Source organism: Malaclemys terrapin, chromosome 4 (genome assembly GCF_027887155.1).
Source record: "Malaclemys terrapin pileata isolate rMalTer1 chromosome 4, rMalTer1.hap1, whole genome shotgun sequence".
NCBI lineage: Eukaryota > Metazoa > Chordata > Testudines > Emydidae > Malaclemys > Malaclemys terrapin.
Genome location: NC_071508.1, coordinates 50479961 through 50497151, shown reverse-complemented (window position 1 = coordinate 50497151; position 17191 = coordinate 50479961). Strand labels below are relative to the sequence as shown.

The following is a 17191-nucleotide window of genomic DNA, read 5'->3' as shown; positions in this document are numbered from 1 at the left end:
CATCTACTAGCTGGTAGATTGAACACAAGTTTACTAATTAGCCATGTTTCTTGCACCCATATTACATTAGGCTTTTTTGACATTTCAAAGATGACTTAAATTCCTATCCATACATTATTAAAATATGCACATTCAAACTAATGACCATTAAGACGATGTTACTTAAGCTGTGTCATTGCCTTCATTTAAAATTGCATGAATGTGATCTATTGAGAGATTTATGTGATCTTTAGATATTTTTCTGCTTTCTTTGCTATGATTTTAATCCTTTCATTTTCCCACCCCCCATCTGCAAGATGAATTTAATTGCTTCTGTAATGAGCACTATAAACTTCTCTTCACCTACATCAATACATCAACCCCTCCACCCCCATCCCACCTCTTCCTGTCCCCTGTCTGCCCCAGGCTCTACCCTACCCTACCTCTTCTCCCAAGTCCCTACCCTGCCTCTTCCCACCCCCGCCTCATTCCACCCTCTCCCGTGAGTGCGCCCCATCCCCACTCCTCCCAGAGCCTCCTGCACACTATGAAACAGCTAATTGCAGTGGGAGGGGGAAAAAAGTTGAGCGGTAGGGCCACCGGCAGGCAAGAGGTGCTGGGGGAAGGGTGGGGGGGAAGTTGGCTGCCAGTGGGTGCTGGAGCACCCATGGAGCACCCATGGAGTCAGCGCCTATGCCCCCCTCCCCCTTGTCATTTTCAGCATTCAGCCTCCTGTCGTTAGGGGTCAGCTGTAGCCCTACACCCAACCTGTTCCTACAGCCCAGCCCAGCCAGATGCTAGCATGCAGCCCCATCCCCGCCCAACCTAACCTAATCCCAGCCCAGTCCAGCCCCTTCCCACCTGAAGCCTACAGCCAGCCAGTCCCCTTTCTGCTACAGACTGCTTATTTTTATACTAACCTGGCCTGCTCCTGCCCAGCTGAGCTTCATGATCAGTTAAGCCTGGCTGTTCCTCTGGGTGCAGCCAGTTAACGCCTCTCAGGCCCACATTAACCCATTCAGGGTCCCTGTGGGGTCCACACTCCATACACATCAGTGTAACCATAAAAGATATCAGTGACATGTAAATGGAAAATATATAACTAACAGCAGAATGCAGCTGATTAATGAAATGGCCCTGGTACTGAGGCCTTTATTTGTAATCTTCTTTTTCTGACAATTGTATCTATCTTTAGGCCCTAGACCCATCAGTCAAGAGATTAACACCCTGAAGATAGAATGCATTACTAGCAACCCAAAGGCTGGGGAGGATGTGACACTTCGCTGTTTTGTACATGGATGGACTACAGAGAGTGCCTATGTTTCCTGGTTTAAGGGAAAATACCCCATTGAAGACAGAATAGAGAACACAGACTGTGAGAATGAGTCTGGTTTTATTACTTCTGTAACTTTTAAACCTGAAGAACAGGACAAAGAATGCAAGATCAGATGTGAGGTTTCTAATGATGAGGAATCTTTTGAGGATTCATACATTTTAAAACTTGCATAATCTCCCTTCAGTGAAGAATGTGGCCATCAAACAGCAACTCTATTTCAGTGCTTCAAGGGTTCAGTGAACAGTTACCTCATTTTTAAAAAAAAACCTCTTTCAGGAATTAAAACTTTATCAGCGTATACAAATACACTACTCGGGAGAACCAGGGTTTGAGAAAATATGGACTGTTCAGGACCCAAGTTCTTCCGCAGGATTGAAGTTATCTAGACCACTTTTTCCCCATCTCGAGTATTTTTACTTCAATTTCTTGGCCAGAGACTGTAATGATCCTATGATAAAAGAACGAAGGAAAATGGTTTTAACACCAACAGAGTGAATCCTTAATTAAAATGCATATTCACCAAGACTTGGAAAAAAATATGAAATTTTTTTTTAAACTTTATTAGTATCTTGGAAGGTTTTATTATAGCAATAGGGAAACATAGTCTGGGAGTGAATTTGAAGAAAATCTCTTGGCTAAAACTAAAGGGCAACTACTTGTATGTACATTCCTACATAAAGATATTTTCACTGTATGATGTAAATGACTCAGAAAGATATGTGTAAACTTCCACAAATTCTTGAAAACATTCCTTTATATTGTCTTAAAATAGAGATAGGCATTGATACTATATTTGAAGAAATTAAGGAACTCTAGTAATGTGTTTGTGACTTGATTTTTAATGGTGCTGAGCACACACTGCTTTCATTGATTTCTGTCCTGAATTTAACAGGTGAGCAAGATTGGAAATCAGTCTTTTTAAAGATTTTGTATATTCAAAATCACGAACAGCTTCAGTGGGCACTGTGAGGGTTTAGCCCTTTGAAAATCAGCCTATTATTGTTCTTAGATTATGAAACCTTTCAGAAGACTACCTGAAGTACAGTCTTCGCTGCTAGTATTCTAAAGAAAAACTAAGTCAGATGGATGTTATACACTCTTTGTTCCTGCATCTGCTTTTATACCACACATATTTATGGTGCTATATTGTAATATGGAACACAATGATGGTGCTTTAAAGTCTGCAAAATAACACACCGTATCAAATGGTGGAAAAAAGTCCTTGCAGGGTGATTCCTCACAAATGCTCATGATGCCACCAGAATATTTTGGATTGCAAAGGGGCTACTGAAATGTTTTAGCCCCAGGTTCCAGGGCTATAAAGTGAAGTTGAATAGTTTTAGCTTGCATATACTGTTAAAGAGTCACTCTACCTTTCAAGCACCATGTATGCTAAGCAGAAATACACTAAAATAGGAAATAATTTAGATAAAAAATATATTTTTCCACCCCAATGATCCCATAAAATGGAACAGACCAAAAATCACGAGAGAATCTTAAGAGCACTTGAGCTTGTCTAAATATGAAAGTTTAGCGTAACATGCATCATTGAAGTAAAATATAACCTTTACTCCAGTGCTGAATTACTCAGGATGGGTATCGGAGTAATTTCAATCTATCAATATCCATAGAACCCTCAAGGGAAGATAACTTCTGTGTGGACACACAGCAGTTCTTGCCAATACCAGGACAGTTCTAACAGAGGAATGTTTGCATGTAGACAGGGCCTCAGTTTACCTGTACAGTCATAGGTAAATTCCAGATAAGATTTTGCCTGTTCCTTATGATTTCTAGTTACCTATGGTGAATTCTGCAGACAATTATTTTATGCTCAATTATCCACTATTAATGCAATTATTGATGTTCATCCTACAAAGTTTCAGAGTAGCAGCCGTGTTAGTCTGTATCCGCAAAAAGAACGAGGAGTACTTGTGGCACCTTAGAGACTAACAAATTTATTAGAGCATAAACTTTCGTGGGCTACAGCCCACTTCTTCGGATATGTTACCAATCAGGGTTTTGTTTTTTTGACATTCTCTAGCAAAATCAACTGTCACTTTTGCTGGGCAAGTCACAAACCACTGACCTCTCCCTGAGCCCTTATCGATCTACATCCCACCTGAGAAATTTGCTAACCTTGCCCCTACTCTTTTCATCACCAGACATCCATTATCTCCTCTCTATTGTCAATCTCTATGCCTTTGGATCTATTTTCCCACTCACTCTGTCTTCCCAGTTACTGGTTTCCATGCCCGATTAAGAGGAAGAACATAAAAAGAGCTAGGTACCCACTAGCTGAAAGAGTGAGGAGGAGTTTCAGCTGGTAACTGTTAAGGACAAAATTGCTCTGTTGGGATGGAGCTGGCTCTTGCTCCCAGATTGAAAGGGCCAGCTTGTGACACAGGAACCTCTTGATGCCACCTGGCAGAAGGCATAGATAATGCATAGAGCCTTATAGGGATCTCCTGGGTCAGTTATATGCATAATAATTCATAAAGGGTGGCATGTGAGATCTCTGCTAAGAGCCACAAACCCCCAGCTCATCATAACCATTTCAAAATGTATGTAAAGATAATATTATAAGGAGTTATGTTCTTATACTGGAAATTATGTTCTTAAGGTCTGTGAGTTAAAGCAGGTCACCATGAGGTGACAAACATGTTTCCTTCAGACAGGCAGGAGACACTTATCTATCTGTCTGGTTGTATGCAAATTGAATATTGTATACTTCACAATGGATGCCCATTTGCATACTAAGCAACCAGATAATCAAGATTAAGAAACTAACAAAGGATCATAAAATCTACAGGAAGGCGCATACAACCAGATGGTGTCTGGTTTAGGAATAAAGATCAAAGGGCTCTTTTGATATATCTGGGGTTGCAAAGGCACACCCTGGTATCTTTCGCCGAGGATGGAAGCTGACAGCGGGCTTGCTTCATGAATGAAAGATCCCACCAGGCGTCTGTAATACACTGGAAGGATTTTGGGTGAGCTTTTGCTCTTATGACATAATAATGGCCTATTAGTTAAGTTCAGGCTCTAGTATGTGTGTCATGCTTTTATTTTATCTGTAACCTTGTTTTCAATATTGCTGCTTGCTATTATTTGAATCTCTGGTCTTGGTTCAATAAAATTATACTTGCTTTCCCTATAAACAAATGAAGTGCTTTGAGTTAAGCAGAGCTGTGTTTGGAAAGCTCTGGTGTACAGCTCCTTTGGGAGCAGAGGATCTGGGAATTCTGTGAGAGTCCAGTAGCTCAGGAGCTGGGCACACTAGGGAAACATCATGGAGGACTTGAGGTTGGAGTGAGCCTATCGCTAACCTGTAAAGAGAGAGCAAGGCCTGCAGAAGGCTGAAAGGCAGGGCTTGTATTGCCAGAGGCGGGGCCGTCTCCAGGCACCAGCCTGGCAAGCAGGAGCTTGGGGCGGCCGCTCCGGAGAGGGGCGGCACGTCCAGCTATTCGGCAGCAATTCGGCGGACGGTCCCTCACTCCCTCTCAGAGCGAAGGACCTCCCGCCGAATTGTCGCCGCAGATCGCGATCGCGGCTTTTTTTTTTTTTTTGGCTGCTTGGGGCGGCCAAAACCCTGGAGCCTGCCCTAGCCAGAGGCTGGTGGTGCTAGGGAACTGACTCACAGGAGGCACATACAAGGCTTCCTTGCCCGAAAGGCAGGTGGTAGTGAGGTGCCTCACAACCCTGGGTACCTCTGGGAAGCATCACATAGCTGTTAGGAGAGCATGCTCAGAAAGGTGTCCATGAAAAGGTGGCATTGAAAGCAGGGAGGGAAAAGGGACTACTACATCTCTCAGCATGTCACCACTTGAACATTGACAGATGCTTCATACATGTGACAAAAGAAAATTCATGTATCATCTGGACCTGCTTCTTGGCCCATTAATCTATTCACAGTGCTAAACTCTGAGGGTGCAATTCTGGCTCTATTGAAATCAATAACAAAAATCCCACTGATGTCAAAGGGGTTTGGATTTCACCCTGGATTCAAAGACTCCCATTGACTTCAGTTGGTTTAGAATCAGGGCCTGAAATCTCAAGAGGGAAAAGATGTATTCTGCAGCTCTGTCTTCCATAGTTCAGACATGCAGTTAGTGGTGGCAGTTCAGTTTTGTAAGTTGGCCACTCCCCCTTGACTTGTGCACTCGTGCAGCCCGCTTGGTCTCCTGCCACCAGGGCAACAGTCAGTGGCAGTTTGATTTGCTTGTGACCATTTCTTTGCTAACTTTAATTTGTAAAACAGACTGGCTCAGCAGATGATTTGTCAGTAACTCAGACTAATGTCTGAATCAAGAAGTTTTCAGATCTGATCTGTAGAGGAGTTTTAATGTATTGAGAAGCATACATTGCATATTGCACTTGCAATAGTTGGATCCACACAATACAACATGTAGAGTAAATGAATTCCTAAATTTAGTTCATTAAGACATTAAGCACTGTAACCTAAACAGACATCTTCATGGAACTTTTGTATTTGTCACAGATATTGCTGCCTGGTCTTGCATTATTCAATTCCACTTAATTGCAATAATTATTGTTAGAGCCTTTCTTTAAATTATGATAGCATTTGTGTTTTAAAAATGTTAACATATCAGAAATTTATTATATTCTTTGCAACCCCCTAAATAAAACAGCCTGCTATATGCTAGACTTGGTTTCTAAGAAAAAGCATCATTCAATCAGGATAAATCAATACCAAATGATCATGCAAATCAACAGAACAATCTGATTTGAAATTTAAGTGACAGAACATAAATTTAGCATGCCCAATGTTGCTTAAAATGTTACACATGCCTTTTAAAAATGCAATTGACTTTCATTTGTCTGACAACAAACAACACTGCACATACTTTTTGCTACCACCCTGAGTAATAAAAATGGTGCTTTTTAGTGAGAATGGAATGGAATCATTGATGCTCCTGTCCTTCTCCAACTGCCTGACATGGCAATAGCTGAATGCATCTTGGCTTGGGTAAGAATTCTGAGATTTCCAACAGATGTAAATATTGATTTTACAGTTTTTTAAGGCAGGGATTGTTGATGGAATGGAGGGGGAAAGAGGGTTGGTCACTGGTAAAAATTAAGAATGCCCAGTGCAGTGTTTGTGGGATAATGTTGCCTCAGTCATACTTTGTACAGATTCATTTGTAAGTGAGTAAAATTGGAACTCAGAACCAGATGGCTGGTGTTTTGTTTGTTTGTTTTGTTTTTACCAAATTCTGCCTGTGAATGTGGAGTGCGTGGGAAAGTGGCGATCACTTAAGTGAAATAACTTGCATATTGCTCTCTGATGAAGGAGGCCAGTTAATCAACAACAACAACAAAAAAAAAAAAAAAAAAAAAAGGACGTTCAGATGAGACGGTGGGAGTCTGTGATGTAAACTCACAACAGCTAGAAAATCCAGAGTTAAGGCTGCAAATCTATTCTTAACGCCCGCTGGTGCTAGCAATAGTCCAGCACATACCCGCTAGGTCAGCCCAGGCACTGAGCAACAGTCCCTAAACACGGAGACGAGGGTGCCAGTTTTTGTGGGTCAGTTCCCGATCTGCGGAGCGGGGGTTAACCCGGGCCGGTCGGGTACATTTCCCAGGCGCTGCCCGAGGGGCACTGAACTGTGGGTGGCTGCACAGTGCCTGCAGCCCGGTCACTGCCCTATATAGTCACAGCAGCCACCTGCTGGCTCCCAGCCCCGCCCGGGGCGCTGCCTTATTGGGGCACGTGTCCGAGGGAGGAAAATGAAGGGGAACCGCTCAGCCCCGTCACTTCCACGACCTGGGCCAGCGAAGCCCCCAGCCCTACCTCAGAGCATGGGGTGGGGAGCGGGCTCTGCCGGGCGGTGCTGCCGGCTGCTCGGGCTGCTCCTGTGTCTCAGCGGCGCGCTCCAGCCTGCAGGTAAAGGAGAGATCCCGGGTCCCATAAGGCGGGGGAGGATCGGGTCCAACTTGGCAAAGAGGCTATAGGGGCAGGGTCACTGGGGTTCTCCTGAGCCTGCGGATTCTCCCAGCCCAGGGTCCTGGTCCTCCCCCACCCCGGAACACTCGCCCGGAGGGGGAGTGGGTGGGGATGTGTCTGGGGGCAGGGGTGACACTTCTGGCGTCCCAAGGCTGAAGCTGGTTCCTTAGTCCCAGGTTTTAGTCCAAAGGCCATCAAAAGTCATTGCTGCGGGCTTATAGTTTTAGAAATTTCACCAGCTCTTGGATGTTGTAACAATGTATATTCGAGCAAGACCCCCAATCCCACATGGTGTAATGGCCTCTTACTTGCAATAAGTAACTGATGTCTGAGGGTGTATAACTGACAAATAACTTGACACATGCCTGCAACTATTAATCTGTTCTGCGGTAGATGGCACATGCCACTCCCTGACCTGAAGCTTTACTTCTGTGCAACATGCTGTCATATATCACCCACCCAATTTTCCATTTTGCAAATGCTCCTGGAGTGAGGAATCGGCTTTGAGTAGCTGTCAGAAAATCCTTGGCATGTCAAGGGACTCATCCTTATGACTATTAGGCTGTTCCGAAGTAGCTGGCACATGCCATTCCCTGACACACAGCTTTATTTCTGGCCCCCTTCCTTCCTTTCTTATTCAAAGAGCATTAGCAAACTGCAAGAGGGTGGGGCTATGGGGTGGCAGCATTTAGTCCAGAAATATCACCTGGGGTCAGAAAATGGCCCGTACCAGCTCCTTCAGAACAGTTTCAGAGTCTCCTCTTATTGACAGCAAAAAGTGCATACAGCCTTTAACAGCGGAAAGGTTAATTTGACACATTTTCTCTATAAAGCTTCACTCCAAACTGTAATATGTGAGCAAACCTAAACATAGTGCCAATAGCATGGAATAAATATTCTACCCCAATATTCTCAGAGATGTCCTATTGGGCAAAACCTTAAGAGTTAGAGCTGAGAAGCTCTCAGCTGAACTATTTTAAAGCCACAGATGGGTTGTAGCCTCTCAGGCTAGACGGCCACTAAAAATAGACATGTAAAAGGGAAGTATGCCAGGTATTCCTGGTGGACCAAATCCTGAGGGCTGGTTATTCAGTAACAGTGGATAGGGGTAATCCCTCACTGCCACATAAACTGTTCCATGAATTGGGCAGATTGATCTTCAGGACAGTTGGCTCAGTATGGAAGCATCTGACCTCTTCTTCACAGAAGCAAGTTGGAGAATTGTTTGAGAGAAGAAAAGGAGGTCACTTAAATCCTTACTTCTCAGATCAGCTCACAATAACCCAGTGCTTCTCCCTGACTTGGCCAGCAGGATCCCATAGCCACTGCTATGGAAAGGGGGTTGGAGGATTCCTGTGTTCTAAAAGCTTTTTCTTTTCCTTTTGTTTTTCAATGTCCTTTTAATTGTCCACCTGACCTTATCACCTCCCCTGGTTGCCAATTTCAATGTTGTCAGCTGAAAGTGCTGCATAAGGGGAGCACAGTCCTTCTAAAGTTCTTCTGGGGGCAGTGGGAAAAGAGAAGAAACCAACCCACCACCACCACACACATCATGGCACTATGAGTATGCAGTGCCTCCCCACCACTTCAGGAATCATGAATTCTGTGCTGGTGGGGTGGGTGGGGATGAATTATTTGGTGACCCATTAGGGAGGAGTTTCCCCCCTCCATATCTGCTGACGTTGCCTCCATAACTGTAGAGCCCAATTTGGCTGCATAGATATGGTGGGTAGGTTCCCCCTTGCTTCAGGACTCTGCAGTAACAATTAAATTCTTGAGACCACCATCAGACCTCCTATGGTCCATACAGGTCTTGTCAATGCAATGAGTACAGTAAGGGAGTGATACAACCTACATTCTATCCCCTGGTAATCTTCCTCAGCCTCAGCACATGCCATCTCATGTCATCTCTCCACCTGAGTGAGTGTTATACAAGGATTCCTGAAGCTCCTGGTACGTGAGCAGTATGAGTCTGAGTTCAGAAAGTTGAAAATCAATAACTTTAAACCATGTGTGAATGCACAAGTCTTAGAGGGAGCCCATAAATTTGAGAGGCTGAGGTCACAGTTCTCATCATTATTGAGTGATGCCGCATTACACCATCCTGTGTGTACAGAACACGGGCAAATGGAAAATAGGGACAAGAGCAGAAATGTACCTGAATGGAGACAGTGTCCCCATAGGCAGTCAAGCAGGAAAATGTGCATATGGTGCCATTTCTATTACTGTTATCACTTAGATTTGCCAAAGATTGAGATTATGGAGATCCTGGAGTTGTTTCCTGGATATTTTGAAACACCCAGTGAAATTCTGAGTCATTTCCAAAAATAGACTTTTTGTAATAATCTATCTATATTAATTATTCATTTGTCTTTCCCCTCAAGGGGAAGGCAAAAGAAATTGGTGATGTTGTATCTATCTCCCTAGCAGTGATGGGGAGCCAGCAGGACAGTTTTTCCTTCAAAGGAGATGGACAAGTGACTCCTGGCTTAGGGCACTAGTCTGGAACTCACCTGCGTTAAATTCTCTGCGCCACCTTCCTGGCTGGCCGTGGTCAAGTCATTCAGTCTCTCTGTGCATCATATCCTCATGTGTAAAATGGGGATAATAGCACTTCCCTACCTCACAAGGATGCTGTGAGGATAAAATACATAAAAGAGTGTGAGGTGCTCAGCTATTATGGTAATGGGGTCCATATATATACCTGGGATGGACAGATAGATAGAATAGACATTTTTTTCCCATCACTTGCTGCTGTAGTTCTACCACAAAGCTCCAGTGTATTACATGTAAAATGCAGTGTATTCACTGCTAAAGTTTCTCCTGCATTGTAGTTCCCGAGAGCCAGGGCCACCCAACTAGCCTGTGTTATCTCTATTATTTCATTCAAATAAAAGCAAAGATTGTTATTCATAAAGCCATTATCAATTTAGGAAGGAAAGCTTTCATTAGATTACCATAGAGAGAGGTTATAAAGGATTATGGGTGCAGAAACAGGCTACTAAAAAACTGCATGATCATTGAGCCAATAATAACTCTTTTAAAAGGAACCTTGCCTTTAGAATGTATTGCTCCAAATATACATTTTCTATTTTTGAAGAAACTCTTCAAGTGTTGATGGGCAGCACCCCACTGATCGTGTCACTGAATGATAACATCTCCATACCATGCAAGATCTCTGGGTACAATACAGCAGAACTGGATAGCAAGAACGTGGGAGTTACCTGGTATCTTAAGACTCCGAGGACAGACCAAGAAGAAAAAGTATTCACATTTCATGCTGGAGCACATATTTCCCATAGAAATGGGGCCAGTATGTCTGACAGTGACCTGAGAAGAGGAAATGCTGCACTCTCTCTACCACAGATACAGTTTAAGGAAGCAGGAATATATAGGTGCTATGTTATTGTCGCACCTTCTGATGCTCATGGAACAGCTGTTTTAGAGGTAGTTGGTAAGTGACTTTATTGTACCATTTCTTTTATACTGCATCACCTGGAGACCCGAAGGCAGAAGATTAGAATCCATCTTAGTGGTACCAATTTCCTCACCCCCTTGAGCCTCTGTGGGGATGGGGTGGGGGTGAGAATTGCATTATATCAGTGGAATAGCCACAGCACTTGGGTAAGCTGTGCTAACAGTTATGGTGGTGGTGTGGTGAGCCCAGCCTTCTGCAGGAGATTTTATATGGGGATTAGCAGTCTTCATCAGGCTAATGTATTTGGAGTTTATCTTGGTATTTTTTATGTCTCTCCATCATAGTTGCCTTTAAAAGGGCACAATCCCTATTCCTTATTCACTGTCACTTTCCTTGCCACAAGCAGAGAAGACTGCAGTTCATTTTGCCCTGCAACCTCTCCATAGTTGTATCAGTCTAAATATTCCCCTTCCATGAATTTTTTGCAGGTCAGGGAAAAAGATGGGCCTAAATAGTCTGTTTGTCATAATCTCTAAGGTTTTGGCCAGGTAACGTTTTCATTATCCAATCTTCAGACTTGCAGTGGCATTTTCAATATCCAGACATACTCTAAATCTGAGAAACTCTATTAATTTTGTAGATACTTATTTACAAAGAGCAGAAAATAACAAAACTTCTGAAGTCCTAATGATCATAAATGATATTTATTTTCTAAAGAATATTCTCTTCTGTGATCTTGTTTCTGGGGGATTATAAAAAAAAACAACCCAAAAACAAAACAAAACCCCCCCACTCCTGCAATGAACATTAAACATGCACATATCAGACATTTAGGTACTGTGTGTATTCAGTGTACATTAACACTGTTAAAGAGCCAGAATATCCCTGATGATGACGACAGTAATAAAACCTTTATCTCCATACAGCTCAACCGGAAGTCAGCCTGTCTCCAAAGGAAGTGACAATAGAAAGTGACAAGGAGAAGACTCTGTCATGTGAAGTCAATAAGTTCTATCCAAATTTGGTTGACATTAAGTGGATGAAGATATCAAAGAATAACCAGGACAGTAGCGTAGCAGCAGAGGATATCCACACAGGAGCCTCTGTAGAAAATGAAGATGGCACATTTAATGTCACTAGCATACTAAGGTTGCAACCGTCTTTGCAAGATAATGGAAATGTCTATAGATGTATTGTGAGTCACAAAACATTTCCTGCCAAGTTACTTCTCAATAGCACCTTGACTGTCACAGGTATCCATTCCCATTTAGGGTCTTATCTTCTTTCTTTTGATATATCATGTGTTCCAGAATGCTATGGCTAGACCTCTTTTGAAGGAATTTGAACCTTGTCAACCTTATGCTGTCCCAGCGGTGCAGTGATACCAGGTGTCATCTGAGATAGACAGCAGGGCAGGAGAGCTGGTCATGCAGTGACATTCAGAACAGTCCGCTTGCTGACATGCCAGCCAGAAAGGGAGTGGGAGGAGTGGCAGAGCAGCCAAGGAGAGCCAGTTCAGTGAAAAGAAAGGGTTGAAATGTGGTGGCAACATTTCAAAGGTCTGACGTTTTGATATCAGGGCTTTTCTGGATGCACCATTTTAGTGCCATATATTTGTGTTGGTAAGATTGGGTGACATGCCACATTTTAGGGCCTCTCTGAGCTAATTGAGTTGATCCACAGGTGTGTTTTACAAAAGGCTGTCTTGACCCTACATTTTATTATCCTCATTCTATAGAATGTTGTTAATATTTAAGTTTTTAAGTGGGCATTTTGATACCCTTAATGCTGTCTACTTATGGGGAAGGCATTTTGAAGCTGTGGTTTGATACAACACAATGTGCCTGGCAGTTATTCTGTGATTTCTTTAGTAGTGTAGTGGCTAGTAGAAGTTTTACTCCTACTTTGACTTTCTTATGACAATACTCAGCAAGAAAAATAAGCAGTTAATCATTTACTGTGAAAGTGTAGGTGCAGTCCACTAAAATTTGTTTTTTTAATATGAACAAACATAGAACCAGAATTTTCTTCATTTTTTTCATTTACAGCCCCCAAGTCACATTTGAACACTATAATTGGAGCAGTCATTGGAACAATACTAGCCTGTATTATTGTGCTCGGTTTGGGTACTTTCGTGTACTGTAGGTGTTTGAAGAAAAGTAAGTAGTTTTAAAGGTGCACTGTGCTAAGGATATCTTAATGGCAACCAGTAGCTCTTGTGAATGCTTGAATTCTAACCCTTAACACCAGTGACAAACTAACAATAATCGAAACCTCAGAATGTTCGTTATCCACTCACCCATTAAGTGAAGGTTAGTCATCTCCCACCACGCTTTTGCTCCCTTGCTTATGAAAAAAACAATGTTTGCTAAATGTGTCAGGTGCCTCTGAAGCCCTTTGGGAAAAATTGGGGTCATACTGTATGTGACTAGAACATTTTAAACAACCTGTAACTTGATAGCTATCAGTCAGGAAAAATGACAAGCTTGGTAAGAAATGCTCTGCTTTCACATACTGTCACATAAAGGTTTGCTCTTAAAGTTGCCTTTTATTGGTTTAGTAGCACAAACACAGCATCAATAGTAACTGGAACTAACTTAAAGTGGTAACAGTATGCTGATGCATTTTTGTTAGTGTAACTGTGCAGAAAAAACACTGACTCTCACACACACAAAGGGAGAAGTAACTCCTGCCCAAATCACCGCCTTCATGAGAGAGATTCATGTAACAGGCTGAAAAGTCAGAGGCTGTAAGTAGCTGACCATATAGTCACTTATCTGCCAAGAACTGTGGATAAGAAAAAAAAAATTGGGGCATTTGAATCAAGGGAACTCAACTGGATGGTTTAGCAGTACAAAATATATATATATAAAATATGACAGCATTGGCAAACATAAGTAAGTACATCAGAATCAGGAAGCCTGCTAAACAACCAGTGGGGCCACTGGACGATCGAGGTGCTAAAGGAGAACTCAAGGATGAGAAGGCTATTGTGGAGAAACTAAATGAATTCTTTGCATTGGTCTTCATGGCTGAGGATGTGATGGAGATTCCCAAACCTGAGCCATTCTTTTTAGGTGACAGATCTGAGGAATTGTCCCAGATTGGGGTATCATTAGAGGAGGTTTTGGAACAAATTGATAAATTAAACAGCAATAAGCCACCAGGACCAGATGGTATTCACCCAAGAGTTCTGAAGGAACTCAAATGTGAAATTGCAGAGCTACTAATTGTAGTCTTTAACCTATCATTTAAATCAGCTTCTGTACCAGATGACTGGAGAATAGCTAATGTGACGCCAATTTTTAAAAAGAGCTCCAGAGGTGATCCCGGCTATTACAGGTCAGTAAGCCTGACTTCAGTACCGGGCAAACTGTTTGAAACTATAATAAAGAACAATATTGTCAGACATATAGATGAACACAATTTGTTGAGGAAGAGTCAGCATGGTTTTAGTAAAGGGAAATCATGACTCACCAATCTACTAGAATTCTTTGAGGGGGTCAACAAGCATGTGGACCAAGGGAATCCAGTGGATATAGTATACTTAGATTTTCAGAAATCTAACAAGGTCCCTCACCAAAGGCTCTTACACAAAGTAAGCTGCTATGGGATAAGAGGGAAGGTGCTCTCATGGATTGGTAACTGGTTAAAAGATAGGGAACAAAGGGTAGGTATAGATGGTCAGTTTTCAGAATGGAGAGAGGTAAATAGTGGTGTCTCCCAGGGGTCTGTTCTAGGACCAGTCCTATTCAACATATTCATAAATGATCTGGGAAAAGGGGTAAACTGTGAGGTGGCAAAATTTGCAGATGATACAAAATTACTAAAGATAGTTAAGACCCAGGCAGACTGCGAAGAGCTACAAAAGGATCTCTCAAAACTGGGGGACTGGGCAACAAAATGGCAGAGGAAATTTAATGTCGATAAATGCAAAGTAATGCACATTGGAAAGCATAATCCCAACTATACATATAAAATGTTGAGGTCTAAATTAGCTGATACCACTCAAGAAAGAGATCTTGGAGTCATTGTGGATAGTTCTCTGAAAACATCCACTCAATGTGCAGCGGCAGTCAAAAAAGCGAACAGAATGGTGGGAATAATTAAGGAAGGGATAGATAATATCCTGTTGCCTCTATATAAATCCATAATACACATGGCACATCTTGAATACTGTGTGCAGATGTGGTTGCCCCATCTCAAAAAAGATATATTGGAATTGGAAAAGGTTCAGAAAAGGGCAACAAAATGATTAGGGGTATGGAATGGCTTCTGTACGAGGAGAGATTAATAAGACTGGGACTTTTCAGCTTGGAAAAGAGAGGGCTAAGGGGAGATATGATTGAGGTCTATAAAATCATGACTGATGTAGAGAGCGTAGATAAGGAAGTTTGTTTACTACTTCTCATAACACAAGAACTAGGGGTCACCAAATGAAATTAATAAGCAGCAGATTTAAAACAAATAAAAGGAAGTATTTCTTCACACAATGCACAGTCAACCTGTGGAACTTCTTGCTAGAGGATGCTGTAAAGGCCAAGACCATAACAGGGTTCAAAAAGAACTAGATAAATTCATGGAGGATAGGTCCATCAATGGCTATTAGCCAGGTTGGGCAGGAATGGTGTCCCTAGCTTCTGTTTGCCAGAAGCTGGGAATGAGCGACAGGGATGGATCACTTGATGATTAGGTGTTCTGTTTATTCCCTCTGGGGCACCTGGCACTGGCCACTGTCAGAAGACAGGATACTGGGCTAGATGGACCTTTGGTCTGACCCAGTAGGGCCATTCTTATGTAATTAATTTTGATAGGTTTTTAGTGTATTGAAATATAGTGTAATGTTATGCAGCAGAGATAGAAAAATTTCAGTTAATTTTTTCACTTGTCTTTCTTCATAATGTGGTGCATCAAGCAACTAATTTACATATTTTTCCTTGCAGTTCCACCTGTGACGTGACACTCCATATTCGTTATAGAAATATGCCTATGATATGAATATGGCATAACTAAAATATATTTTATGCAAGATGACTCATGTAAGATATAATTGGAAAGGTTATGATTTACTGAATGTGATTATCCAATCTGTATGCATGTATTATTTCTGTATCTGGAGTTAGGAATATTGACTATGTAACAATTACAACCATGGTTATACTTGGAGATGCCCACCACAGAGTAAGCAATCAGCCTTGATGGACCATTAGGAAAAGACAATGAGTCTTTAAAGATGTGGATCTCCTATCTTCTGGGAGTTCCTTTCTATGGACATTGCAAATAAACCTGGTTTCATAGTTGCTTTGACACTGCTAGGTCACTGGACAATGTCACCTGGTACAAAGTACCACCTTGGACACTGCTGGTACTTTTCCACTGGAGACAAAGGCTTCCCGCCTTATGTAAATTCTATTTAAGGCTGGGGAGTAAGACAAAGAGGACTCTTCTCCATTGCCTTCCTGCCCAAGAAGAAAGACTGCTGAAAGTACCTGAAGAGACAAAGGAACTGAGCTGAAGGCAAGGCAAGGGCTGAGTCCAGGCTGAGACAAGGGGTCCAGTCTTTAAATAGAAATAACTGGAACTCTAAGCTACAGAAACTCTGAAACTTGCCTAAAATAACATTTAGGGTGAGAAATTACATTTTGTAACCCATGTCTTGAGTGTATTAAGCTTAGTTTGAGTGTTTGGTTTTATTTGCTCAGTAATCTTCCTTGTTCTGTTTGCTATCCCTTATAATCACTTAAAATTTACCTTTTGTAGTTAATAAACGTATTTCTTGTTTATAACATAACCCAGGTTGTGCAACTCATATCTGGGAGGTGGCGGGGAGGGGGGGGAAGCTGTGCATATCTCTCTTCACATTGAGGGAGAGGGCAATTTTTATGAGCTTATGCTGTACAGATTTCTCTATAGAGCACAAGACAATATTATTTTGGGTTTGCACCCCAAAAGGGATGTGCACGTGAGTGCTGGGTATAATCCCCGAGCTGAGTCTTCCCACACAGAGCTGGTTGCAGTCTGTGTCTGCAGCTTGATGTGGCCTTACCTGTGTGTGTGCCAGAGAAGGCTTGAGAGCCTGGCACAGCAAGAGCAGGGCGAGGAAACCGGGCTGGTGGAAAGGGCAGGCTCAGTAGGACTCCAGCACATCAAGTAGCATCCCGGAAAAGGGGGTCCAACCTGTCACACCACCAACAATAATACCATTCGTAGGGAATGCGGAAATGAAGCATTTGGACGATGCTTTTTTGCATTGCCAGATTTCAGGCTTTCGCCTAAAACCTTTAAGTGTAGCCTTTTTTCTAAACAAGTATCAACAAGAACAAAAGGAGAAAATTTACTCTTGGAACAGTGAAATAAAGGGTGCCCTCGAATGAGATGGGGAAAGTGCTGCTGTCCTATGTCAAAGACTTTTCAGTTTCAGATACATTGGAAGTCACTAGGTAATGGCACTTTCGAAGTTCCATGCACTATTCATGTATCTCCAGACGTG

General features: G+C 42.3%; 2 protein-coding genes across 3 annotated transcripts in view; both read left to right on the top strand.

Annotated features, from left to right (window-relative positions):
* The window catches only part of LOC128836207 (uncharacterized), a 42927-nt gene extending 41087 nt beyond the window's left edge, over positions 1-1840 (top strand). For both annotated transcript variants that reach the window (XM_054026252.1, XM_054026251.1), the window contains exon 11: positions 1175-1840. In XM_054026252.1, coding sequence (XP_053882227.1) covers positions 1175-1488 — 314 coding nt within the window. In that variant the 3' untranslated portion in view covers positions 1489-1840. The remainder of the gene's footprint in view (positions 1-1174) is intronic.
* Positions 1841-7009: 5169 nt separating this feature from the next.
* Positions 7010-16492, top strand: NCR3LG1 (natural killer cell cytotoxicity receptor 3 ligand 1). The gene is made up of 5 exons (XM_054026265.1): positions 7010-7223; positions 10384-10737; positions 11628-11954; positions 12750-12860; positions 15645-16492. Exons 1-5 carry the CDS (start codon positions 7067-7069, stop codon positions 15659-15661), a joined length of 966 nt encoding a protein of 321 aa, XP_053882240.1. The 5' UTR covers positions 7010-7066; the 3' UTR covers positions 15662-16492.
* The last annotated feature ends 699 nt before the right edge of the window (positions 16493-17191 follow it).